General features: G+C 45.9%; 1 protein-coding gene across 1 annotated transcript; it reads right to left on the reverse strand.

The window, feature by feature from the left end:
* Positions 1-54: 54 nt before the first annotated feature.
* Positions 55-26834, reverse strand: LOC311518588 (b(0,+)-type amino acid transporter 1-like; the record flags this gene model as incomplete). The annotated part of the gene is made up of 6 exons (XM_084624509.1): positions 55-288; positions 2134-2221; positions 3054-3178; positions 9618-9747; positions 10083-10216; positions 26091-26834. 6 exons carry the CDS (start codon positions 26832-26834, stop codon positions 55-57), a joined length of 1455 nt encoding a protein of 484 aa, XP_084480635.1.
* Between the last annotated feature and the right edge of the window lie 400 nt (positions 26835-27234).

Below are 27234 nucleotides of genomic sequence, written 5' to 3' on the forward strand. Positions count from 1 at the left end.
GTATTGGAATAAATAAGTAGGAGCAGCCAACAGTGTAGTACGGTGAATGTTAAATTAGTTTGTATTCTTAGCCGTCGGGGCAACTTCCAGGAGCAGCTGGAGATGCAAAGTGACTCTCTGTAAGAACTGGGGATGGCGTTTGTAATGAACTAATGGGAAGTAAACAATGATACCACTGAGGATGAATAGGATGACATAGAGGGACTCGATCTGGGGTTGGTCGATGATTGGAGCCAGCACCAGGTACACAGATGCAATCAACACAATTATTGGTATAATAATTGGAACCTGTGAAAACAAAACATCTCTGTAAAGGACAATATATATCCTAGGCCTGACCCTGTGAAGTTCTGAATGCCCTCAACCCACACTGGAATAGCACTTTCCAGGAGGCACTCAGCACCTTCCAAAACTAGGCCTTTGGGCACAGACTCTTCAGCCAGCCATTAAATCTGCGTGCATGTTCTAGGTACACTGAGGATTATGAACACAGAACCACAAATCCTATAATAGTGTCTGACTGACCACTTGTACTTGAAAATGGGAGGGTCTGCATGTGTAAAGCCGACAGACCTGGTCGTCAAAAGGCAGGATAGAATCTGGGACAGCTGAAGCTTGGTATACAGCCTAAGGCTGTAGCAGACTCATTCATCCCTAGATGGTCTAGATGCCACTAGAGGGAGACAAGAGTGCCACACCAAGCAGACAGCGGTTACACATGCACCGAGGGGTGGATGCCCAAGTAGCCTATTTCTGTAAGTTTGGCCTTAAAAATATTCAATCTAAAACTTAAGTTTAAATTTAATTTAAATTTAACTTAAAATTTCACCAAAGACCTGTAAATAAACAAGAGGGAATAATCCTGCACCAACAGGGAGATGGGTTAGATGCCCCAGTTGTTCTTTTCCATCTCTAACTTCTGTGATACCCTACTTTCAGGAGGGAATCGAACTGCCAAAGTCAATGGTATTGTGCTTGTTTAATAGGGAGAGCATGGATGGGGGACCCTCCACAGATCTCCCTAGCCTTACCACTCAGCAGCACTGCTCTGCCTGCCTCAGCCCATGCTCGCTCCCAACGGGGCCCCAACCCTTCTGGCAAAATTCTAATACAAACTCTAGCTTTACTTTGAGTGTGAAAATGTTTCTCTTGCAGACAATGGTGTGTCACAAGGAGAGATCCTTCTATAGCCACTGCCCTGTTAGCCAAGACCAGGGAACCTCAGGAGTTAGTGACATGAGTTGCTACAGTTTGAGCTAAAGAGCCAAACTATCCATCTAAAAATTGTAACAGGCCCATTACCTCTGTGGACGGAGACCTGGCAGGCACATAAAACACACTGAACAGGGGGTTGCACTTCCACTGTTTCACTCTTCTTTAACCAACAACATGGAGTTTGCTGTCCTAGTTTCAGGACAGAATCACAGGTGATAGGTGCCTTATTGGGACTTTTCCAGCTCCCTGCCCGGGCAGGGCCGTGCTCACTGTTCCATCACTAGTGCTTTGTCAAGTCTAGCTTTAAATATTAAACCTGCTCCACACCTCATGGAGATGCCCACTGGGGTCCAAGATCCACGCATTGCCCCTATCCCAAAGAAAAGCCAATGGACTGTGAATGGAGCCTGCTCTGGTTCACTTTTCTTCAGTGATCCCCTCTAAGCCTAGAAACTCCCCTTTCCGAAGAGTTCCCCGTCTAACAGGAGAAGCCCTGCAGCACATCTTCTCTGGAGCTGTGCAGTCTGATGGGGCACTGGAGAGGGGTACAGGTGACTCCAGAGCAGGACTTCATTTGGATCCCACGAGCTAACCTGTATTTGGGAACCAGTACCCTAGGAAGCAAACATGTGCCCCAGCCATGGCAAAATGACTCAGGAGACCCTTTTAGAGCACTCCTTTCCTTAGATCCTCTTCTCACAGGTTTAAGAAGAAGCAGTGTCTGAGATCCAGGACTAAAGATAAACCTTCACTGGTGGGAGGGGCAGCGTGTTGCCAGGCAGGTAGCTATATGTCTCCATAGTGCCCTTATGTTCAATCCTTCCAGATGGGATTAAAGAGAATATTTGGTAAAGTCTATCAAGGGTGCAACATCATTCTCACTTCCATGGGCAACAAATAAATGTTTTTAAGTTTTACCTTATATGATCTTGGCAGTTCCGGTTTCTTAATCTTTAAGTATAGGAGACCAGCAATAGTTGTGCCATAGAAAAGCCAAGCTGTAAAACTGTACAAAAAAAAAGTTACAACCATTGAGTTCAGGAATTAGATCAGCTGAATATAAAAGCCCTGCTTTTCAGATATCAACTGTATGTACCTTTAAGAAAGTGCACTGTTTAAAAAGGAGAGGAATCATTAACTTTAGTACAAAAGAGCCCTTTTTAATTGTCCTAAATCCAACACTTATCAACATGCACTCCATTTTTCTCACCTACAGTGATCAAAACTTTAAAATGGAGTAAATATCATTAGCCATTAGAACAATTTACCAAGTTTGTGGTGGATTCTCCATCACTAGAAATTTTTAAATAAAAGATTAGATGCTTTTCTACAATATATACTCTAGTTCAAACAGGAATTAATTCTGAAAAATCCTATGCCTGTATTATATGGAGTATCAGAGGAGATGATCACAGTGGCTTCTTCTTATAATCTATGAAAACAGCAGGTATGGATCCATTTGTAAATTACTATGAATCACAGCAGCATTCATGTCACAAAATTGCTAATCACACACTTTTCTCTTCCCTCTGACAGTTGTTAGCTAGAAAATGATAACATGAGCTAATGAAGGCAGCAGGTATCATAGAATATCAGGGTTGGAAGGGACCTCAGGAGGTCATCTAGTCCAACCCCCTGCTCAAAGCAGGACCAATCCCCAATTTTTGCCCCATATCCCTAAATGGCCCCCTCAAGGATTGAACTCACAACCCTGGGTTTAGCAGGCCAAAGCTCAAACCACTGAGCTATCCCTCCCTCCACACAGGTAGAGAGAATGTATTAACAATGTTAAAAACAGATTCGGGGAGGGGGAGGGGCAATGGAAATATTAACCATACCTGAAGAAGTTTACTATGCTGCTGAAGTTTCCTGGTATTATCATTATTAAAGCCATGGCTGATGTAAATATCAGAGCAGGGGAAGGCGTGAGGCATCTCACATGAGCCATGGACAGAATATCTGGCTGAAAGTCAAAGCAAAAGGTGACAGACAGACAATCACATCTGCATAGGGCCCAATTCTGAAATGCATACTCATGCTGCCATGGGCTGCACTGGGAATTTTGCCTGAAGCAAGAGTTCAGGATTGGGCCTTTAACCAGCAGCTAAGCACTGTAATTAAAAAGCAGTTCTACTCTGAAGGGTGTAAACATGGAACGCCTCAAGGCTATCTTTAATCGTAGCTCAGTGATTTCATATCCGATTTGCTCAGGCTGCAAATAAAAGATGGGATTTTCTGTTAGTCTATAGCCTCTAGCTGGTACCTGAAAGCCAAGTCAGATTATTATTAATGATGATTAATGATCCAGAAAGAAAGATTCTAAAAGCAAATTCTGCCTTGTTACATCTGGGCAGCCTCATTGTTCTCCAGCTCTGCTACTTTCAGTTACTTTCCAATGGGACTTGACATCAGCGGGACCATTTGTGGAACTAAGCATCTAGAAATGAAAGACTACTGCAACCAGCCCCCAAACAAACCCTGATTTGTTACAAAATGTGGGATAACTTGCTAGCCTGTTCCATTGCTTGATTCCATTGCTTGGGAGTGTTTAAAGAGAGCACTTTGTCTCATTTCTGACGTGACTATCAGGTGCTCAGTTATAATACTACCCTACTGCCTGAAAACCTGGGTCACTGCATACATTCTGAACTATCTGTTAGCATACATGCTCAGAGCTTTCAGATCCCAAACTGCCCAGAGCATCACATGCATTCCAGAACTTTCCATGTATGGATGACACCATCTTTCATTTCTAAAAAGGGGACAATGCAACACATAACTCCCTGTGTTGCTTGCATGGGCCCAGGCATTTAAACACACTGAAGAGTCCCTGAGCTGAGAGTGTAGGGGAAGTGGAGTCTTACACTTATGCATACGGGAGGAAAAATGATGGAAAGCAAGAACTGTAATTAGGGGGTGCTAGAAAGAACATAGCCTCCATGCTAAGGGTATGTCCACGCTACGAAATTAGGTCGAATGTATAGAAGTCGGTTTTTTAGAAATCGGTTTTATATATTCAAGTGTGTGTGTTCCCACAGAAAATGCTCTAAGTGCATTAAGTGCATTAACTCGGCGGAGTGTTTCCACAGTACCGAGGCAAGCGTCGACTTCCGGAGTGTTGCACTGTGGGTAGCTATCCCACAGTTCCCGCAGTCTCCGCTACCCATTGGAATTCTGGGTTGAGATCCCAATGCCTGATGGGGCTAAAACATTGTCGCGGGTGGTTCTGGGTACATATCGTCAGGCCCCCGTCCCCTCCCTCCCTCCGTGAAAGCAAGGGCAGACAATTGTTTCGCGCCTTTTTTCCTGAGTTACCTGTGCAGACTCCATACCACAGCAAGCATGGAGCCCGCTCAGGTAACCGTCACTGTATGTCTCCTGGGTGCTGGCAGACGCGGTACTGCATTGCTACACAGTAGCAGCAACCCATTGCCTTCTGGCAGCAGACGGTGCAATACGACTGGTAGCTGTCATCATCATGTCCGAGGTGCTCCTGGCCACGTCGGCCACGAGTGCCTGGGCAGACATGGGCGCAGGGACTAAATTTGGAGTGACTTGACCAGGTCATTCTCTTCAGTCCTGCAGTCAGTCCTATTGAACCGTCTTATGGTGAGCAGGCAGACGATACGGAATTGCTAGCAGTCGTACTGTACCATCTTCTGCCGGCAGGCAAGAGATGAGGATGGATAGCAGTTGTATTGCACCATCTTCTGCCGAGCAGCCATGAGATGTGGATGGCAGGCAGTCCTTCTGCACCGTCTGCTGCCAGCCAAAGATGTAAAAGATAGATGGAGTGGATCAAAACAAGAAATAGACCAGATTTGTTTTGTACTCATTTGCTTCCTCCCCTCACCCGTCTAGGGGACTCATTCCTCTAGGTCACATTGCAGTCACTCAAAGAGAAGGTGCAGCGAGGTAAATCTAGCCATGCATCAATCAGAGGCCAGACTAACCTCCTTGTTCCAATAAGAACAATAACTTAGGTGCACCATTTCTTATTGGAACCCTCCGTGAAGTCCTGCCTGAAATACTCCTTGATGTAAAGCCACCCCCTTTGTTGATTTTAGCTCCCTGAAGCCAACCCTGTAAGCCGTGTCATCAGTCACCCCTCCCTCCGTCAGGGCAATGGCAAACAATCGTTCCGTGCCTTTTTTCTGTGCGGACACCATACCAAGGCAAGCATGGAGGCTGCTCAGCTCACTTTGGCAATTAGGAGCACATTAAACACCACATGCATTATCCAGCAGTATATGCAGCACCAGAAGCTGGCAGAGTGATACCAGGCGAGGAGGCGACGTCAGCGCAGTCACGTGAGTGATCAGGACATGGACACAGATTTCTCTGAAAGCATGGGCCCTGCCAATGCATGCATCATGGTGCTAATGGGGCAGGTTCATGCTGTGGAACGCCGATTCTGGGCTCAGGAAACAAGCACAGACTGGTGGGACCGCATAGTGTTGCAGGTCTGGGACGATTCCCAGTGGCTGCAAAACTTTCGCATGCGTTAAGGGCACTTTCATGGAACTTTGTGACTTGCTTTCCCCTGCCCTGAAGCGCATGAATACCAAGATGAGAGTAGCCCTCACAGTTGAGAAGCGAGTGGCGATAGCCCTGTGGAAGCTTGCAACGCCAGACAGCTACCGGTCAGTTGGGAATCAATTTGGAGTGGGCAAATCTACTGTTGGGCCTGCTGTGATGCAAGTAGCCCATGCAATCAAAGATCTGCTGATATCAAGGGTAGTGACCCTGGGAAATGTGCAGGTTATAGTGGATGGCTTTGCTGCAATGGGATTCCCTGACTGTGGTGGGGCCATATCCCTATCTTGGCACCGGAGCACCAAGCCGGCGAGTACGTAAACCGCAAGGGGTACTTTTCAATAGTGCTGCAAGCTCTGGTGGATCACAAGGGACGTTTCACCAACATCAACGTGGGATGGCCGGGAAAGGTACATGACGCTCGCATCTTCAGGAACTCTGGTCTGTTTCAAAAGCTGCAGGAAGGGACTTTATTCTCAGACCAGAAAATAACTGTTGGGGATGTTGAAATGCCTATATGTATCCTTGGGGACCCAGCCTACCCCTTAATGCCATGGCTCATGAAGCTGTACACAGGCAGCCTGGACAGTAGTCAGGAACTGTTCAACTACAGGCTGAGCAAGTGCAGAATGGTGGTAGAATGCGCATTTGGATGTTTAAAGGCGCGCTGGCGCAGTTTACTGACTCGCTTAGACTTCAGCGAAACCAATATTCCCACTGTTATTACTGCTTGCTGTGTGCTCCACAACATCTGTGAGAGTAAGGAGGAGACGTTTATGGCGGGGTGGGAGGTTGAGGCAAATCGCCTGGCTGCTGGTTATGCGCAGCCGGACACCAGGGCGGTTAGAAGAGCACAGGAGGGCGGAGTACGTATCAGAGAAGCTTTGAAAACCAGTTTCATGACTGGCCAGGCTACGGTGTGAAAGTTCTGTTTGTTTCTCCTTGATGAAACCCCCCGCCCCTTGGTTCACTCTACTTCTCTGCAAGCTAACCACCCTCCCCTCCTCCCTTTAATCATTGCTTGCAGAGGCAATAAAGTCATTGTTGCTTCACATTCATGCATTCTTTATTCATTCATCACACAAATAGGGGGACGACTACCAAGGTAACCCAGGAGGGGTGGTGGAGGAGTGAAGAAAAATGCCACACAGCACTTTAAAAGTTTACAACTTTAAAATTTATTGAATGCCAGCCTTCTTTCTTTGGGCAATCCTCTGTGGCGGAGTGGCTGGTTGGCCGGTGGCCCCCCCACCGCGTTCTTGGGCGTCTGGGTGTGGAGGCTATGGAACTCGGGGAGGAGGGCGGTTGGTTACACAGGGGCTGTAGTGGCAGTCTGTGCTCCAGCTGCCTTTGCTGCAGCTCAACCAAACACTGGAGCATACTGGTTTGGTCCTCCAGCAGCCTCAGCATTGAATCCTGCCTCCTCTCATCACACTGCCGCCACATTTGAGCTTCAGCCCGCCACTTACTCTCTTCAGCCCGCCACCTCTCCTCCCGGTCCTTTTGTGCTTTCCTGCACTCTGATATTATTTGCTTCCGCACATTCGTCTGTGCTCTCTCTGTGTGGGAGGACTGCATGAGATCAGAGAACATTTCATCACGAGTGCGTTTTTTTTCTTTCTAATCTTCACTAGACTCTGGGAAGGAGAAGATCCTGTGATCATTGAAACACATGCAGCTGGTGGAGGAAAAAAAAAAGGGACAGTGGTATTTAAAAAGACACATTTTATAAAACAGTGGCTACACTCTATCAGGGTAAACCTTGCTGTTAACATTACATACATAGCACATGTGCTTTCATTACAAGGTTGCATTTTGCCTCCCCCCACCGCGTGGCTACCCCCTCAACCCTCCCCGTGGCTAACAGTGGGGAACATTTCTGTTCAGCCACAGGCAAACAACTCAGCAGGAATGGGCTCCTCTGAATGTCCCCTGAAGAAAAGCACCCTATTTCAACCAGGAGACCATGAATGATTATCTCACTCTCCTGAGGATAACACAGAGAGATAAAGAACGGATGTTGTTTGAACGCCAGCAAACATACACTGCAATGCTTTGTTGTACAATGATTCCCGAGTACATGTTACTGGCCTGGAGTGGTAAAGTGTCCTACCATGAAGGACGCAATAAGGCTGCCCTCCCCAGAAACCTTTTGCAAAGGCTTTGGGAGTACATCCAGGAGAGCCGCGACTGCCAGGGCAAAGTAATCCTTTCACATGCTTGCTTTTAAACCATGTATAGTATTTTAAAAGGTACACTCACCAGAGGTCCCTTCTCCGCCTGCCGGGTCCAGGAGGCAGCCTTGGGTGGGTTCGGGGGGTACTGGTTCCAGGTCCAGGGTGAGAAACAGTTCCTGGCTGTCGGGAAAAGCGGTTTCTCCGCTTGCTTGCTGTGAGCTATCTACAACCTCATCATCATCATCATCTTCTTCGTCCCCAAAACCTGCTTCCATGTTGCCTCCATCTCCATTGAAGGAGTCAAACAACACGGCTGGGGTAGTGGTGGCTGAACCCCCTAAAATGGCATGCAGCTCATCATAGAAGCGGCATGTTTGGGGCTCTGACCCAGAGCGGCCGTTCGCCCCTCTGGTTTTCTGGTAGGCTTGCCTCAGCTCCTTAAGTTTCACGCGGCATTGCTTCGGATCCCTGTTATGGCCTCTGTCCTTCATGCCCTGGGAGATTTTGACAAAGGTTTTGGCATTTCGAAAACTGGAACAGAGTTCTGATAGCACGGATTCCTCTCCCCATACAGCGATCAGATGCCATACCTCCCGTTCAGTCCATGCTGGAGCTCTTTTGCAATTCTGGGACTCCATCATGGTCACCTCTGCTGATGAGCTCTGCATGGTCACCTGCAGCTTGCCACACTGGCCAAACAGGAAATGAGATTCAAAAGTTTGCAGTTCTTTTCCTGTCTACCTGGCCAGTGCATCTGAGTTGAGAGTGCTGTCCAGAGCGGTCAGAATGGAGCACTCTGGGATAGCTCCCGGAGGCCAATACCGTCGAATTGTGTCCACAATACCCCAAATTCGACCCAGCAAGGCTGATTTAAGCGCTAATCCACTTGTCAGGGGTGGAGTACGGAAATCGATTTTAAGAGCCCTTTAAGTCGAAATAAAGGGCTTCATCGTGTGGACGGGTGCAGGTTTACATCGATTTAACGCTGCTAAATTCGACCTAAAGTCCTAGTGTAGACCAGGGCTAAGTGCAGAGAACGAGCTCCCCTTCTTCTCCTTGGCGTAGGGATCAGCAGTACTTCACAGTTCACCTCCCCTCTGCCCCAGTCTGTTTCAATTTACTTTAACCATTGAGAGAGACCCTTAAGAGTGAAGACTTTGAGGCTATATCTACACTCAATGTTTTTGATCATTTCCCCCCACCCCACCACTGATCTAATACATGTGCAGTTTCAGCTCCAGCAATGGTGTGAGCACGAATGTAGACAATGTGCACGCATTTCCACTACGGTAGATGACCTGGGGGTAAAAAGAAGCCCACACTTAGTCTGTACGCTGTGTTGCTGGTGCTCAGAGCTGCACCTTTCCACCTGCAGTAAACCCTAAGTTGGAGAGTTTATGAACAATGTCTGATTCCACATCACCTCCCACTTCAGTGGTGGCCTAGCCAGCAGCAACTGAAGAATCAATCCACAGAGCTTTCTAAAATCCTGCAGGAAAAGGGGAGTTAGGAGCTAATATTTCTAATACATGTGTTTTTAAAAAAACAAAACAGACTTTGGAGGGGAAAATCAAACAATGGAGATGCCTTTATATATCAGTAAATGGCTTCAAGAAGCTTTCCCCCCTTTTTGCTTCATATTAAGGGGGAAATAGCATGAACCTAAATAGACAGTTTCTACTCCCTTACCATATGGCCTTCCCTTGAAGCAATATAGCACACACGGCCTCCACTGAAAAACGTTCCATTCGCTGACCCAAACGAAGACAGCGCAACTGACAATGAGATCACCCAGACCCAGTTGCCCAGGACTTTATTCCTAAGTGACAGGGAAATAAAACAGCAAGGCCACAGATCATGCAAAAGCAAATGGTTTTAACCATGACAGAGAAAGACAATCAGTCTCACTCCCTTAATTCATCTTTAACTAGTTGTGCAATGCTATGGCCAGCAGAGGCAGTCATCCTGACCAACTGGAAGAATGCCCTTAGTGTCATCCGTATCATACAGGTGGGGAAACAGGTGAAGTGACCTGCCCAAGGTCACTCAGCAGGCCAGTGGCAGAGCTGGGAGTAGCACTAAGTTCTCCTGAATGCCAGTTGGGTGTCCTAGCCACTAGGCAGCAGTGACAGCGTTAGTACACGCATAGCTCACCCCCAGCTGACGGCCACAGCGCCTGAAGACAGAAGTTCAGCTGGAGTCAGGGCTGCAAAGTAGCTCACGTTTACCAGCAAATATAGGCATGTCACCAAAGGAATGGCAATCATCACTGCTCTTGGAAGGTTCACCTAGGGAAGAGATAAAGAAGGATGAGCTAAGGGCTCCAACACAGCAATGGATATTTACAGCTGCCTCTTGCAGATGGCCAGCTCACGCTGGAATTGAAATCTTCATTGACAATTGACACACAGCAAAACATTTGACAGGGTGAGAGTGGACATGGTCACATGTACATTCTTGTGCCATAACCTATTTTACTGAATTTCCACGAACCACTGTAAAACATTTAGCAGCGGCTATAACAGAGTTCCTGTGTCCCTGTGTGTCTGAGCATTTTTTGGCCAGCACGCTGAACAGAGATAGAGACTGGACCAAGCTGACCGAAGGGAAAGGGATGGGATGGGAAAAGAACAATTTTATGACACTTACGGTTACGGTTGCTCAAAGACTGAAACCCGCCCCATTTCCTTCTCTTCTACTTCCTCCCCTTTGCAAATGGGAGTTGCATGGAGGGGGAGGAGAGGTGGTGGCTTGGGTATGGATCCAAGAAGGGAAAGGGAACCATTTCTTGGTCCAAGGAAAGTCAGAGCAATCTAGTCTCCCTATGACCATTGCAAATGTTTATTACCATTCCCAGTCCTTGGCATGTGGCCTCTCTCTACACTGAGTCACTCTGCAGAAGCAGGGAAAAGTGGAGGTGAGTGAGGTGTCCTCTGGCAGTTCTGACACATCCCATGTCCCTTAGTAGTGGAGAGGTGTTATTCCAAAGGTGCAGTGAAGAAAAGGCACTTCTTGTAGTTTCCCTGTCCCTTTCAGTGCTGCTCATTGAACACAGGGGTTGGACTTTCTGGTGATGCGGTGGGTGGGATGAGTTATGGGGTGAGTGGATATTCTCTGTTGTTCTTTGTTCCTTTACCATGGGAAGGAAACTCTGTCTGCTAGCTAGTCAATTTCCTCTCAAATTTCCACCCTGAGGGCATAATTCAGCAAATATTCAAGCTGGTTCCCTGGGTTTAACAGCAGGGCAAATGGGTGTGGTCCAGCTCTGTAGCTCGCCAAATTCTTCCACTCAGCAATAGAGGGATCACCCTTATTAGAAACATCTAATAAACACCTTAGCATAGGTGGCGGGTGCCCTCCACAGTACTGGAAAGAACGGTCTTTTTCATTCTGGTATATTCAGGACTGCTATGTTCTCCAAGTGATGGGCAGCCTTTAAAGAACAGAAAGGTGACTTGTACCATGACCCCTGAAAGAACCGAATCCACCCCACACACTGTAAACATTGCATTTTGATAAAAGTAAGACAGGTATCTTAGCATTTTTAACCTCAGCTGCTTCCCTGTGGGCTGCCAAAGTAGTATGAAAGAAGGGGGCTGTAACAGCTGCATTGCCTGGATTCTAAAAAGTATCAATATTGTGGCCTTCAGCAGTACAGTTGCGTTATGTGGGGGGATTTAAGTCCTGTCCAAGGAAAAAATGAAATATAATGCTACCCGGGTCTTTGACATGGCAAGATGTTCTGCTGCTGAGAGGGAACCCATTCTGGTGGTAGGGCAGAGGGGCACCACAGACATAACAAAGGGAGATGTCAAGGACTCTGGAGGACCTGCCTGTTGGTGTAGATAGGAGTCAGGGGCAGTTGGACTTTCCTAGGGCAAGAGAGGATAAGGCTGTTAGGCAGGATGAGGCATTCCTGTAAATGGAGAGACAGCATGGGCAATGGGAGCATGCACAGAGGGAATAGGATCATGCACTCATGCAGCCCCTAGTCCAACTGGTAGCGGAAGGCTTTCAGGGCCTGCCCCCTGCTCGGGCCACTCCTCCTTTATGGGAACAGGCAACATTACCTCTGCCTCCTCCAGCAGCAGCCCAGGCTGCTGCTGTGACAGTGAATCCCAACTCCCTCCCTGCTGGGGAGGGGCATGCTGGATGCCCAGCACCATGTCCTCCTCAGTCACCAAAAACTCCTCTTGAAGGACCCCGGTCCGGTCCTAGCACAGCCTGTGTTTGGCCCCTAAACGCCATACAGGAGATGTCCCTATTTGTCACACCACACAATATTCTGTGGGCATTCCCCCTCTTCCCAAGGAGAGGAAAAGGTTGTGGAGATGTCTTTGCTTAAAGTAATTTTTGCCTACTTGTAAGGGAATTTGGCTTTTTTTGGGGTGGGGAGGGAGGTGGTCATTTGTTCCTGTTACAAACCGTTCTTGTTCCATGTATATATGTTTATGCAGAAGTCTCAAAGTCCCGGCCCACGGGCTATCTGTGGCCCGAGACCCTCCTCACTGCGGCCCCTGGAAACTTTTTAAAAATTTTCTTTCATCTGGCCCTCGTGGCTGCCGCCCGGAGGTAGGAGGGGAGTGGGCTGGAGAGATTCACTTGCTCCATCCTGCTGCTCCTGGAACCCTCCCAGGGGTTGCACTTGGCAACGTGTCATTCATAAAACTTTTGATCTCTGTGGCCTGGGGGACATTCACTTCGGCAGCTCGGCTCCCTGCAAGGGGTTCCCTACCCCTGCGGTTGCCGGTGGAGCTGCGGAAGAGAGACCCAAGCAGCCACGCTGCCGGCTCTGTCTGCTGCAGGCGCCGCCCCCCGCAGCTCCCATTGGCTGGGGGAAAGGGATAGAGAGATCATCACTAGTCGCCAGGCAGAGTCAGCCATGGAGGCAGCCTCACTAGTCGCCGGACAGAGTCAGCTGGGGTGGCATGGGGCCAAGGGAGCGAGGGAAAAGGGTGGGAAACGGGCTGGGAGGTGGTGTGACTCATGAGGCGCCAATGACAGCATGAGGGGGCATGCTGCTTCTGTCTCCCTTCCTGAAGTGCTGACTCCGTGGCCAAGGGGAGCTCCAGGAGCGGCGCCTTCATGGAGGCAATGTGCCTGGTGCCTGCAGATAAGATAAGAAGAAAGGAAAGAGACTCTTCCCAGCTGTTGCCGCTGCTGGTCTGTGTAATAAAATGAGGCCCTTTATTTACTTTTTAACCCACTGTCCCACGTAATGTTGGTAGGTTGTGTAGGAGAGGCAATCTCAGCAGGAGCACCAGGAGGCACTGACCCTGATGGGAGCATAATCCCAGAGACACAGGGGAGGGTTAGACCCCCCACTGCCCCATCTCTTTAGGGTAATAGCCATGCGCCTCACCCCCTGCACCTGACCAGTGGGCAGGCCATGACTGTGCCTCCTCCTCAGCCGCTTTTGTGCCCAAGGCGGCCCAGCCCCACAAGGTCCTGCTGTCAATAGAGCATCGAGTGTGGGAAACTGGAGCAGGAACTGCCTCGTGGTAGGATGGTGTTGGTGAAGGTGTTTGGTGGCCCCTGAAAGACCAGGTTTCTATTCCTGGCACTGCCTCTGCCAGTGATGTCCTGTGTGACCTTGGGCAAGGCCTCAGTTCCCTAGCTGTCACACAGGGATAATAATAACCCACCTTTCTCTCTCTCTCACACACACACACGGGTTGCTTGTAAACAGCCTTACAGAGAGATGTCTCAACCTAAAAAAAAAAAGGAAAATTGACGACGAACACCCCCAATTCCAAGACAAGTGGACTGTTGATTATTTTGTCATTGAGTACAAACAGACTGCCTCATGCCTGATCTGCAAAGACAAGGTTGCTGTTTTAAAAGACGACACTATCGAACAACATGACACAACGAAACATGCACAGCAATATGATAAGTATCAGGGAGAAGAGAGAGAGAGCGAAGATGGTCTTACAATTGAAAAAAGACTTCGCAAAGCAGCAGCAGCTTTTTCAGAAAGTGAGAAAAGAATCAGAGTCAGCAGTTTTGGCAAGTTATGTCATAAGTGAAATGACTGCTAAGTGTGGGAAGCCATTTACGGATGGTGAATTTATTAAACAATGCTTTATTAAAGTCAGTGAGATCGTATGTCCCAACAGGAGAGATGTTTTCAGCAATATCAGCCTATCTCCAAATACAGTAGCAGAACATATTATTCAATCGCAATTGATGAGAGTACCAATTTGGTTGACAGTATGCAACTTGACATATTTGTGAGAGGGGCTGATGAAAACTTTGCAGTAACTGAAGAACTGCTCAGCTTGTCAACAATGCACGGTAGGACAATGGCCAGTGAAATTTTTCACTGCCTCACAGAAGCACTGGAACAACACCGTCTGCCATGGCACTTGTTAGCCACCTTAATCACTGATGGGGTTCCAGCAATGATTGGTCAAAAAAACAGATTGGTAGCACTAGTACAAAAAAAGATGGCCGAGCAAAATGCTGAGCAACCAATAGCGTTACACTGCATCATTCACCAACAAGCACTGTGCAGTAAATCTTTGAAATCTGACAAATGTCATGTCAATTGTTGTGAAATGTGTGAATTACATTTGCTCAAGGGGCTTGCAGCACAGACAGTTTTGTGCTTTCTTGGAGGAAACTGAATCTAAATAAGGTGACTTGCTCTACTTCATTGAGGTGTGCTGACTAAGCAAGGGTTCTACTTTTAAGAGATTCTTTTAATTGAAAACAGAGGTGAAAAGATTCATGGAAGAAATTAAATTGTCTGTACCACAATTTGAAGATCACAAATGGATGACAGATCTTGCTTTCCTTGTTGACATTACACAAGAGCTGAATATCCTACACCTGAAGCTGCAAGGTCCAGGCCAGCTGGTGACAGCAGTGTATGATAATGTAAGAGCATTCACAACTAAACAAAAATTGTGGAAAAATCAGATTTCTCAGGGGACTCTCACTCATTTCCCAGCATGCAAGTCACTTGTGGAAGAGCTCAGCTCTGAAATACAATTCAGTGGTTCTGAATACATTACTAAGCTTGACCTGCTTTTGCAAGAATTTGATCACCGGCTTGCAGATTTCAGAAAGCACAAAGAAAGCTTCGATATGTTTGCTAATCCATTTTCTGTTGATGAGGAAACACTACCATGTGATTTACAAATGGAACTCGTTGATATGCAGTGCAACACATCTTTAAAGACTAAATTCAGAGAAACCGAAGATGTCACAGTTCTTCAGACAGCTACCACCATCTTTCCCAAATCTTGCAAAACCTTCAGAAAAATCATGTCCTTGTTTGGCGGTACTTAACATTTGTGAGAGACTTTTTTCCACAATGAATATACTGAACACAACTGTCTGATGCCCACCTTGCTGCAATCCTGAAGGTTTCAACTGCTCAGTCACTTTGGCCAAACATCAACAAACTGACAGAACTGAAGCATTGCCAGGTGTCCGGCAAACACTAAAAACTCTCTGGCAGGCGAAGAATTGTATAAAGTTGTATGACAGTTTTATTATTTCTAAGAAATTTGAAATAAAAAATACAATATAAATGTTTTCTTTTCTGAACACCATCTTCAGTGACATTACTGGCCCGCTGGGAGGATTTGAGGACTGGCAGTGGCCCTAAGGTAAACTGAGTTTGAGACTCCTGTGTTAATGGAAGTTACTGGTCATGTCATTTGCATGAGTACCTTCTTAAGTATGGTCACTGGGATACTTCCTGGAGGTTTGGGGTGAGGTAGTGGATTCATGACTGAGTGATTTCTGTAAGAGACCAGTGCCATGGAAATGTGAATAATTCCATCCCGACCCTACCGCCTTTTCCCTCACCTCACCCCAGCCATGAATTACCTAGTTTTTTAAAGAGTTCATAGCAGTGAAGTATGAAGTGAAATAACCGTTGCTGTCCAAAGTACCACAACAGACAACATGAATTTTATGGAAAAGTCTTTGTTTTTGTTAACTAAGTGAGAATACAGAAAAAGGAAACAAACGTTAACTAACAATGAAGATGCCTGATGCCAAGCACTTTAACGACTCCCCCACCCTCAGTTATCACTGGCAACCATGAGAGCAGTCATAGCATGGGAGCATGCATAGCTCCTGATGACAGCTTGGAGATACTGTGGCAGAATTGTAAGGAAGAACATATTAAGTCCTTCCCAAAACCTTATGGGACTGGGGTGGGTTTTTTTTTTTAATTATTGTATCAATATTTAAGTGCTCCCTGTAACAGATTTTCTATTCATTGCTGGGGCGCCTCCTTGTGGCTGCATCTGGGGAATAGCCCTGCCCAGTCTGATGCCCTTTCCTATTTCTCATTCACAATACAGCCCTTCTCATGCTTCAGGGATTGGAGTGCTACCTCTTCATGGCTTGGCCCACTGGCCAAGTCACTATTGTTTTCCCCTTCTGGAGTGTTAAAGTCTCTCCATACCAGCTGTCTCAGGCAGTCTTCTAATTCACTGCCTAGACTGTGCCACTTCCCCAGTGACTGGTAGGGGATCTGGGACCCGTCCAGGCACCCTCAAATCAGCAGCCAAGGTCTGCATTGTCCTAAACCTTGCTGTCATTTTCCTAAACCTTTCCCTACTCCACCCCTATCAGGCTTCTGTTCTACCACCCTTCTGGTTAAACCCTTCTTTCAGGGCCAGGATCCCAGGGCTTCTACTCTTCTCCTGAGTCTCCTTCTTTCCCTCTCTAAGCCCAGAGTAACCACAGACTTCCACAGCACTGCCTCCTTCTGCCCTCTCTTCCTGACCTTATACCAGCCTGCCTGCTCCTGCCCAACTGGGCTTCATCCTCAATCAGTGCTTGCTCATCAAGCCTAACTCTCCCTCAGGTGTGGCCTACAAGGTTACTTAAGCCCTCTTGGGCCACATTAATCCTTTCCAGGCTCGTGTGGAGTGAATACCCCATCACACTCCCCATAAACCGACCCCAAACAGAGCAGTTAACATGAAACAAAAACATTGCTCAGTGATGGTACTGAAGTGTATTAAAAGTCTCCATAGTACAAAACCATGACCACAGCTCTTAACCCTGAGTGTCCTCTCCCAATTGTCTTGCTTTCAGTTAGAACACTTACTGAAGGGGATCAACACAAATCAACACAGACAGCTGCAGCAGCACAGGAGCTAGCAAACAGAGCTGTAAACAGGGGAGTTTGAGTGGGAGTTCTGTTGGAGGAGAAGGTATTTGTGTTTGTTTGGCTTTGTATTGGTAGTATTTGTATGTGTAGAGGCTTGTAGGGGCTTTGTGCTGGGAGAGAAGCTGAGCCCTGATTAGGGGGCGGGGCTTCACTGACTAGGGGTCCTATAAAGGTAGCAGCCAGTCAGGCAGCAGCACAGACAGCTGCAGCAGCACAGGAGCTAGCAAACAGAGCTGTAAACAGGGGAGTTTGAAAGCGGAGTTTGTCTTGTGGTGCTTGTGTGGGGTTTGGTTTTGCTGTGGGTGGTGGTGTTTTCGTGTGGTTTGTGTTTCCCAGATTAACAGGATTTAGGTGGGAAGGCTATGACAGATTCAGAGGTGGCAGTGGGAGTGACCCATGTAGCAGATGACACAATGAAGATGACTGGATGTGGAAGCTGTGGTATGTACATGATCCTGGAGGGGGCACCTGGTAAGAGTTTTGTCTGCATGAAATGCCGTCTGATAGAGCTGATGGAGGAAAAGATCAGAGGTTTGGAGATGCAGGTGGAAAGTCTGGTAGAGTTTAGGAAGGGGTTTGAGCAGATTATGGAGCAAAGACATGAGGTATCTGAAGGGAAAAGCTCAGACTTGCAGATGGAAGCAGGACTAGGGAATTCTGAGGGGAGACTGGGTGAGGAAAGTGGTCAGTGGAAGCATGTGACTAAAAGAACTAGGCAGAGGAAAAGACGGGCTAGTGAAGGAGAAATAGAGCTTCAGAATAGGTTTGCAGAGTTGGAAAATGAAGAAGGGGCTCAGCAGGTAGTCACTGAAGGTGACAGGGCAAGGAAGAAGAGAAGAGCGGTTAGTCCTATAGGAAAAGGGGAAGAGTTAATGGAGATTACACCAAATATGAGCCCCAGGAGGATACAGGATGGGTTAAAAAGGATTACAAGGGAGAATGGGAATGGAAAAAACTTGCAGCCAGAGGGAACAGGGGATAGACTGGAGAATAGCACCGTCACTAGGAAAAGGCAGGTCTATGTGATTGGGGACTCTTTATTGAGAAGAATAGATAGGCCTGTAACCAGAGCTGATCCAGAAAATAGGAGGGTGTGCTGTCTTCCAGGTGCTAAGGTACGGGATGTAGACCTGAGGTTAAAAAGGATTCTAAAGGGAGCGGGAAAGAATCCCCTAATTATCCTTCATGTGGGAACAAATGATACGGCTAGATTCTCACTGGAAAGTATTAAGGGAGACTATGTTAGGCTGGGGAGGACGCTTAAGGAAATTGAGGCTCAGGTGATCTTTAGTGGGATTCTGCCTGTTCCTAGAGAAGGGCAACAAAGGTGTGACAAGATTATGACTATCAATAGATGGCTTAGGCAGTGGTGCTATAAGGAGGGCTTTGGGATGTATGGCCATTGGGAGGCATTCATGGATAGAGGACAGTTCTCTCGGGATGGACTTCATCTGAGTAGGGAAGGAAATAGACTTCTAGGATGGAGGCTGGCACAACTGATTAAGAGAGCTTTAAACTAGGAATTTGGGGGAGATGGTTGGGAGATGTCCAGGTAATCTCCACGCCAGAATTTAGCATAGAGTGGAAAGAAAATGAAGTAAGAGTGGATACAGCTGTAGGTAGGAGGAAGGGCAGTGTAGATACAAGTCTAATAGGTTATACTGGTAGTAAAATAACCGTGCCTAATAGGGTACAGAATGTGAGTGAGGCCAAACAGCAAAACTTAAGATGTTTGTACACTAATGCAAGGAGCCTAGGTAACAAAATGGAGGAACTAGAGTTACTGGTGCAGGAAGTGAAACCAGATATTATAGGTATAACAGAGACCTGGTGGAATAGTAGTCATGACTGGGCTACAGGTATTGAAGGGTATGTGCTGTTTAGGAAAGACCGAAATAAAGGTAAAGGTGGTGGAGTAGCACTGTATATCAATGATGAGATAGAATGTAAAGAAATAAGAAGCGATGAAATGGATATGACTGAGTCTGTCTGGGCAATAATTAAATTGGGGAAGAAAACTATTAGAGCCTCCCCTGGGATAGTGCTTGGGGTGTGCTATAGACCGCCGGGATCTAATTTGGATATGGATAGAGCCCTTTTTAATGTTTTTAATAAAGTAAATACTAATGGAAACTGTGTGATCATGGGAGACTTTAACTTCCCAGATATAGACTGGAGGATGAGTGCTAGTAATAATAATAGGGCTCAGATTTTCCTAGATGCGATAGCTGATGGATTCCTTCAACAAGTAGTTGCTGAACCGACTAGAGGGGATGCCATTTTAGATTTGGTCTTGGCGAGTAATGAGGATCTCATAGAGGAAATGGTTGTAGGGGATAATCTTGGCTCAAGTGATCATGAGCTAATTCAGTTCAAACTGAATGGAAGGATTAACAAAAATAAATCTGCAACTAGGGTTTTTGATTTCAAAAGGGCTGACTTTCAAAAATTAAGGAAATTAGTTAGGGAAGTGGATTGGACTGAAGAATTTATGGGTTTAAAGGTAGAGGAGGTCTGGGATTATTTTAAATTAAAGCTGCAGAAGCTATCGGAAGCCTGCATCCCAAGAAAGGGGAAAAAATTCATAGGCAGGAGTTGTAGACCAAGCTGGATGAGCAAGCATCTTAGAGAGGTAATTAAGAAAAAGCAGAAAGCATATAGGGAGTGGAAGAAGGGAGGGATCAGTAAGGAAAGCTACCTTATTGAGGTCAGAATATGTAGGGATAAAGTGAGACAGGCTAAAAGTCAAGTAGAGTTGGACCTTGCAAAGGGAATTAAAACCAATAGTAAAAGGTTCTATAGTCATATAAATAGGAAGAAAACAAAGAAAGAAGAAGTGGGACCGCTAAAAACTGAGGATGGAGTGGAGGTCAAGGATAATCTAGGCATGGCCCAATATCTAAACAAATACTTTGCCTCAGTCTTTAATAAGACTAAAGAGGATCTTAGGGATAATGGTAGCATGATAAATGGGAATGAGGATATGGAGGTAGACATCACCATATCTGAGGTAGAAGCGAAACTCAAACAGCTTAATGGGGCTAAATCGGGGGGCCCAGATAATCTTCATCCAAGAATATTAAAAGAATTGGCACAAGAAATTGCAAGCCCATTAGCAAGAATTTTTAATGAATCTGTAAATTCAGGGGTTGTACCATATGATTGGAGAATTGCTAACATAGTTCCTATTTTTAAGAAAGGGAAAAAAAGTGATCCAAGTAATTATAGGCCTGTTAGTTTGACATCTGTAGTATGCAAGGCCTTGGAAAAAATTTTGAAGGAGAAGGTAGTTAAGGACATTGAAGTCAATGGTAAATGGGACAAAATACAACATGGTTTTACAAAAGGTAGATCGTGCCAAACCAACCTGATTTCCTTCTTTGAGAGAGTAACAGATTTTTTAGATAAAGGAAACGCAGTGGATCTAATTTATTTAGATTTTAGTAAGGCGTTTGATACTGTGCCACATGGGGAATTATTAGTTAAATTGGATAAGATGGGCATCAATAGGAAAATTGAAAGGTGGATAGGGAATTGGTTAAAGGGGAGACTACAACGGGTCCTACTGAAAGGTGAACTGTCAAGTTGGAGGGAGGTTACCAGTGGAGTTCCTCAAGGATCAGTTTTGGGACCAATCTTATTTAATCTTTTTATTACTGACCTGGGCACAAAAAGTGGGAGTGTGCTAATAAAGTTTGCAGATGATACAAAGCTGGGAGGTATTGCTAATTTAGAGAAGGACAGGGATACCCTACAGGAGGATCTGGATGACCTTGTAAACTGGAGTAATAGGAATAGGATGAAATTTAATAGTGAGAAGTGTAAGGTCATGCATTTAGGGATTAATAACAAGAATTTTAGTTATAAGCTAGGGACGCATCAACTAGAAGTAACGGAGGAGGAAAAGGACCTTGGAGTATTGGTTGATCATAGGTTGACTATGAGCTGCCAATGTGATATGGCTGTGAAAAAAGCTAATGTCGTCTTGGGATGCATCAGGAGAGGTATTTCCAGTAGGGATAAGGAGGTTTTAGTACCGTTATATAAGGCACTGGTGAGACCTCACCTGGAAACCTGTGTGCAGTTCTGGTCTCCCATGTTTAAGAAGGATGAATTCAAACTGGAACAGGTACAGAGAAGGGCTACTAGGATGATCCGAGGAATGGAAAACTTGTCTTATGAAAGGAGACTCAGGGAGCTTGGCTTGTTTAGCCTAACTAAAAGAAGGTTGAGGGGAGATATGATTGCTCTCTATAAATATATCAGAGGGATAAATACCAGAGAGGGAGAGGAATTATTTAAACTCAATACCAATGTGGACACAAGAACAAATGGATATAAACTGGCCACTAGGAAATTTAGATTAGAAATTAGACGAAGGTTTCTAACCATCAGAGGAGTGAAGTTTTGGAATAGCCTTCCGAGGGAAGTAGTGGGGGCAAAAGATCTATCTTGCTTTAAGATTAAACTCGATAAGTTTATGGAGGAGATGGTATGATGGGATAACATGGTTTTGGTAATTAAATATTCATGGTAAATAGGCCCAATGGCCTGTGATGGGTTTTTAGATGGGGTAAGATCCAAGTTACCCGGGAAAGAATTTTCTGTAGTATCTGGCTGATGAATCTTGCCCATATGCTCAGGGTTTAGCTGATCGCCATATTTGGGGTCGGGAAGGAATTTTCCTCCAGGGCAGATTGGAAGGCCCTGGAGGTTTTTCGCCTTCCTCTGTAGCATGGGGCACGGGTCACTTGCTGGAGGATTCTCTGCTCCTTGAGGTCTTCAAACTACAATTTGAGGACTTCAATAGCACAGATATAGGTGTGAGGTCTTTTTTAGGAGTGGTGGGTGAAATTCTGTGGCCTGCATTGTGCAGGAGGTCAGACTAGATGATCATAATGGTCCCTTCTGACCTAAATATCTATGAATCTATGAAAATCAAGGTATCCTGCCACAGAAGTATGTGGCAATGCTCTATTGTGCTTGTCAAGCAGTACAACATTGTCATAACAGTGTACCACGACACAGTCCCAATTCACTGTCTGGCTCCTCGTTATGACATTATTTGTGAGCTCACAGCATCATGAATTTTGCTGGCCCTCCAGGAACGAGGAGCAGTGCGCACATGGGTGGGGTTGCCTGTACAGGCTTCAGAAAGCAGTTCTGTCCTGTGCCCGCTGGCTGTGGAAGTATTCCCACTGAGCCCCACATACTTTAAACAAAACACAGTTCACCACGATAATCCAAACCCTGTTGGCCACATTGGCATCCAGATGAGTCCAGAGGCATTGCCCAAAAGTGCACTTTACTACCATTCTGTAGCTACTTGATCTGTAGTTTAATTCTTTTTCTTGGGTCAGAGATGTCGGGGTGAGCCACGGTAGGAGTGGGTCTGCAGAGTCCCCAGAATAAATGTCAGCACAGAAGCACCATACATAGTCACATTGTTTTGGAAGAATAAATGTGCATCTTTCCCTTGCAGTACAACCCCAATCTCCTGAGCACCCTGGCATCATGGACCTTCCCTGTGTGTCCAGTGTTTAAATTCATGAACTGACCCCTGAGGTCCACCAAGCCTTGGAGAACCAGTGAATAGTAACCTTTGCAGTTCACATACTCACTGGCCCCTTTTAGTGGGAAAAGTGAAAGGCTGCATGTTCTGTTCATGGCCCCACACAATTAGGAAAAATCATCCTCTGAAATCCTGCTATAATTTCAGAGACTTGCATTATGCCAACCACACATCGGTAGATTACAGCATTGACAGCCTGGCATATCTGTACAACCACCATCCCAACAGTCGACTTCTCAACCCTGAACTGGTTGGCAACTGACCAATAGCTGTCCAGTTGTTGCCTGATTTCCCTTTCAGGAAAATAGCCATCTGTTTCTGCACTGGTATGGGATTCTGAAATCGAATGGTCTAGCGCTGGGGGCTTGGTCCAAGCTCCTGGCACAACTGAATGAAGGTCTGCTTCCTTATTCTGAAATTCTGAGGCACTGGTCATCATCCCAGGATTCCAACATGATGTCATCCCACCACACTGTGCCACTTCTCTGGGACCAGAAGTGGTGGTCTACTCATGGCATACCATCATGATCCCAGCATTCAAACCATCCATTCCATGGGACCTGAGTGGATTTTCATTCCTGCTCTGGGCCAGCCATCTTCGCCACCTGACAGCTCTCTGGACTGATTCCATCCACTGTCCGGTACTGCACCACATGAACATTTGTCCTGCAAGCAGTAACAGAAGCAGAACCACATCTTCCTGGACCTGTTCCATGCCTCCAACACAGTTTGGCAGAAGGGAGAGAAGAGTGGGAGCTGCCTTTGTCAAGTGTGTGAAGGCGGGGTACAGTACCAGCAAAACGCAGCAAGGTGGCTCCTAGAGTGTGCGATGCACAGGACTCCAGGATAGCACTAATGTCACATGCCAAAAAGGAGCAGTGTGGATATATGCCCATTCACAGCATATACCAGTGCCCACCATGGCATATGGGGACACTCATCATGGGTACAGGATATACGGTATAAGCACATGTAGCCCCGTACACTCTTAAGTGTAGATGTAGCCAAAGTGAAATCATGTTTTTCACACAATACTTTCACAATGGACTCAGTCTTGAGGTCCTCACTCAGGCAACAATTCTATTGACTTGAGTGCCTTTTGCCTGAATAAGGATTGAAAGACCAGGCCTTGAATGCAGACGTTCACTATAACTGTCCATAACCAAGGTCCTCCACTGGGACATTCATGTATTATTGTTTGTTTCCCCAACCATGTGCTTGCAAACTCTCTTTACAACTGTGACTGCCAGGGGGTGGAGAGGAAGGGATCAGGAGTAGAAGTGAGGGGAACAGAGGAAGGCCAGGGTCAGGAGCAGCCATGCGTGTACCATCAGCGCCCTCACACCCACTCATTATCTATCTAGGTATTTAGATAGATCTACAATCAGAGTATCTGGCACCATTAAGTGTTTAAAATATGAATAACAATATCAATCTCATCCTTCCTTCCCATCCTGTAGGAGAATTAGCTTAATTTGTTTAGAATTGTTTTATTTTGTGTGTGTGAGCGAGAGAGAGAGCGAGAGAGACCGGGGGTGCAGCAGGTGCTGGTACAGAATTGAAGTCTCCAGGAGGGGGGCTATATCACGGGGAGACTCCTGCTAGAGAGACTGTATGCTGAGGAATAAAGAGGAGACACATCTGCACCACCGATAGGCCCAATTTTGGAAATACCTCTGTGATTCCTCCAAAAGGATCACACAGACACATGCCAGTTTGTACTGATCTGAACCAAAGAGTTAGTGTGACCAGTAGCTAGTGCAGGATTTGCTAACTGTGTTACACCCTAATGACATTTGCTGTTTAGTGTAACATTCTCACTAACTTATGACTTTCATTCTATCCCTGCCCTGGGAATAAAGAACTCTTTTGTTTTCAGAGGGACTGTCATTCTTGGAAGGAGCCTGTTAAATGCCCACATGGCTCTTATAGCTGTGCAGACAACACTTGCTCCAAAGTTTGTGGTGTAATGTTTGTATGTGCCAACACCACCAAATGTCCATGTTCCACTGCACAGGCCTATCTGAGACAAGATGGGGGTCAGTTACACTTATAATTATTACTTGTATGGCAATAGTGCATAGACACCCCAGCTGAGATCAGGGTCCCCTTGGGCTAGACATCATACAAACACATAGCTAGCTCCTGCCCTGATTGATTTACAATCTAAATAGACAAGACCAACAAAGGGTGGGCAGGGAAACAGGGGCACAGGGAGGTGAAATTACTTGCCCACGGTTATGCAGTGAGTTGGTAGCAGAGCCAGGAATAGAATCCAGGTCTCTTGAACCCCATGGCCAATGCCCTACCCAACAGACATACTACCTCCCAACATGCTCTCATAAAATGTCTCTTATTTATTTATTGGTTAGTATCTGAGGGTCCAATTATGACTGAATAATGAGTTTTCAAGGGTGCCATCTGTTTAACCACAACTCTTTAAGATTATAAGCTATCATTTCCCACCAGAAAGCACTCCTTTCCTAACAGAGAAAAAAATTATAATTATGTTGTCAAGTGAATGATTAAACCATGCATTTACAAAGATGTATTGTACTTTAATCTGTTGCGTGACTCTTGATCATTGTAACGATAGCTTACTTGCTGCCAGACCTGAAGATCACCTGTTTTGTTGCATCATTCCATGAACATTTCACTGAAATTGATGAAATATCAGTGTCTATTGCTGAACATTCAACATGTCCAACAGTTAGATCACATTTAGATCACAGTTCAGAGGTGACAATTAGCCCTAACTGTCCTATGGATTTTTGCGATGTGAATACTTGTCCATTGGGAACTGGACTGAGACCATGGTGAGGATTTTTGGCCTGTGTTGTGCAGCAAATCAGATTAGATGATTGCAATGGTTCCTACTGGCCCTAACATCTGTGAACTATCAAATAATAAACACAGGGGCTTTTACTGAAGATATTACAAGTGGTGAGTACCTGACCAAAATTCTTCCTGTTCCTACCTCAGCTACCTGTGCTGTGGAACAGTGTGCTGTACTTCCGTAGATTGTCTCCCTTCACCCTAAAGGCATCTGCCTTTCAGTGTTTAAAATTCTTTGGGAAGAAGTGCTGTGTAATGTAAGATATTAATTGTAATTTAGATTAATGTTGAATTGTGCTCCTTCTATTAGATCTGTAAACTTGATTGCTGCTGCACTGGTATGAAATATGCTCTGTATACTTCTGCACTCACATGGCTCCATTCAACCAAGGATTGGTCACTATTTTAATCCCCAATTTATGGAGAGAGAAAATAAGGCACAGAGAAGTTAAATGGTTTGCTCAAAATCACACACAGGTCAGGGACAGAGCCCAGTTTGTGTGGCTCCATGCTTTAACCACTAGACAGTACTGCCCCTCTCATTATCTTAAAACAATCAAAGGTGCTATTAGCAAAATTAAACAAATAAGTAAAATCCGTATAATTCACTCACTTCAGGCTTCCTAAGTTCCTCGGTCACAAAATTCAGGTTGTTCCATCCATCATAGGACCACAGTCCCTGATAAAATGCCACTCCGATTGGCCCAGTCCTTGCAGTTGTGTTTTGAAAGGTGTCCTGGAAACTTTGCGTGTGTCCATTGATGAGCAACACCACACCGCCTATTACAATGACCAGCAAAACTAACAGTTTGGCTGCTGTAAATATGTTCATAATGGCTGTGGCCAGCCTCACATTGAGACAATTAACGATGGTTAAAAACAGGATACAGCTAGCGGCCGTACACTTGATCACTACCTGAGGGGTTGAGCATCCTTGGTAAAATGGAGCAACAGCATATTCGGCAAAGCTTAAAGAGACACCTGCCACACTGGCAGGCCTTACCACGATGATGGAAGTGTATGCAAAAAGAAAAGCAGGAAGAGAGCCAAAATTCCTTAAGATATAAATATAGTCCCCCCCTGACTCTTTAATTATGGTCCCAAGTTCAGCATAAGACAGGGCTCCAAACATGACCAGCAGACCACAAGCAGCCCAGATGATGAGACTTCCTGCAGGGCTACCCATATGGTACAGCACCCATTCTGGAGACATAAAGATCCCAGACCCGATCATGGTGCCTGCAATTAACGACACAGCGCTAATCAGTCCAATCTCTCGCTTCAGCCTTAAAGTCCCCATCCCTTCACTCGGATCTGCAGCTGAACTAGAAGAGTCTACTGTCCTCCTTTCCCGCATAAAGGAGCTCTTAGTATATGTTGCTTCAGAGAAGGTGTAAAAAAGCAGCACTCAGTGTTTCAAGTAAGGACTGTCTCAATCCTTAAGGTCACAGTTAATAATTACAGCAGTTAAGTAAATTACTTCAGATGTTACGGGTCCATTCAGTGATTTATAGTGAGATACATGACCTTTTTTTGTTGCCTTCCTTTCCTTTTATTACCATCTTATCATGTGTTATAACACAGTGCAGCTTTACCCTGCTTCATCCTGGCTCAGGTGCCGAGCCCCTTTTACTCCCATTGCAGGCAATGGGAATGGTCTGCCCTCAACACCCCAGAGGAGGTGCTCAGCACCTTGCAGGATTGTGTAATCCTGATTAGTTTGCAGTTTTGCATGTTATGCGTTTGTGTCAATCCAA

The sequence above is a fragment of the Lepidochelys olivacea genome, assembly GCF_965140295.1.
Source record: "Lepidochelys olivacea isolate rLepOli2 genome assembly, chromosome: 3".
In the NCBI taxonomy this organism is placed as follows: domain Eukaryota; kingdom Metazoa; phylum Chordata; order Testudines; family Cheloniidae; genus Lepidochelys; species Lepidochelys olivacea.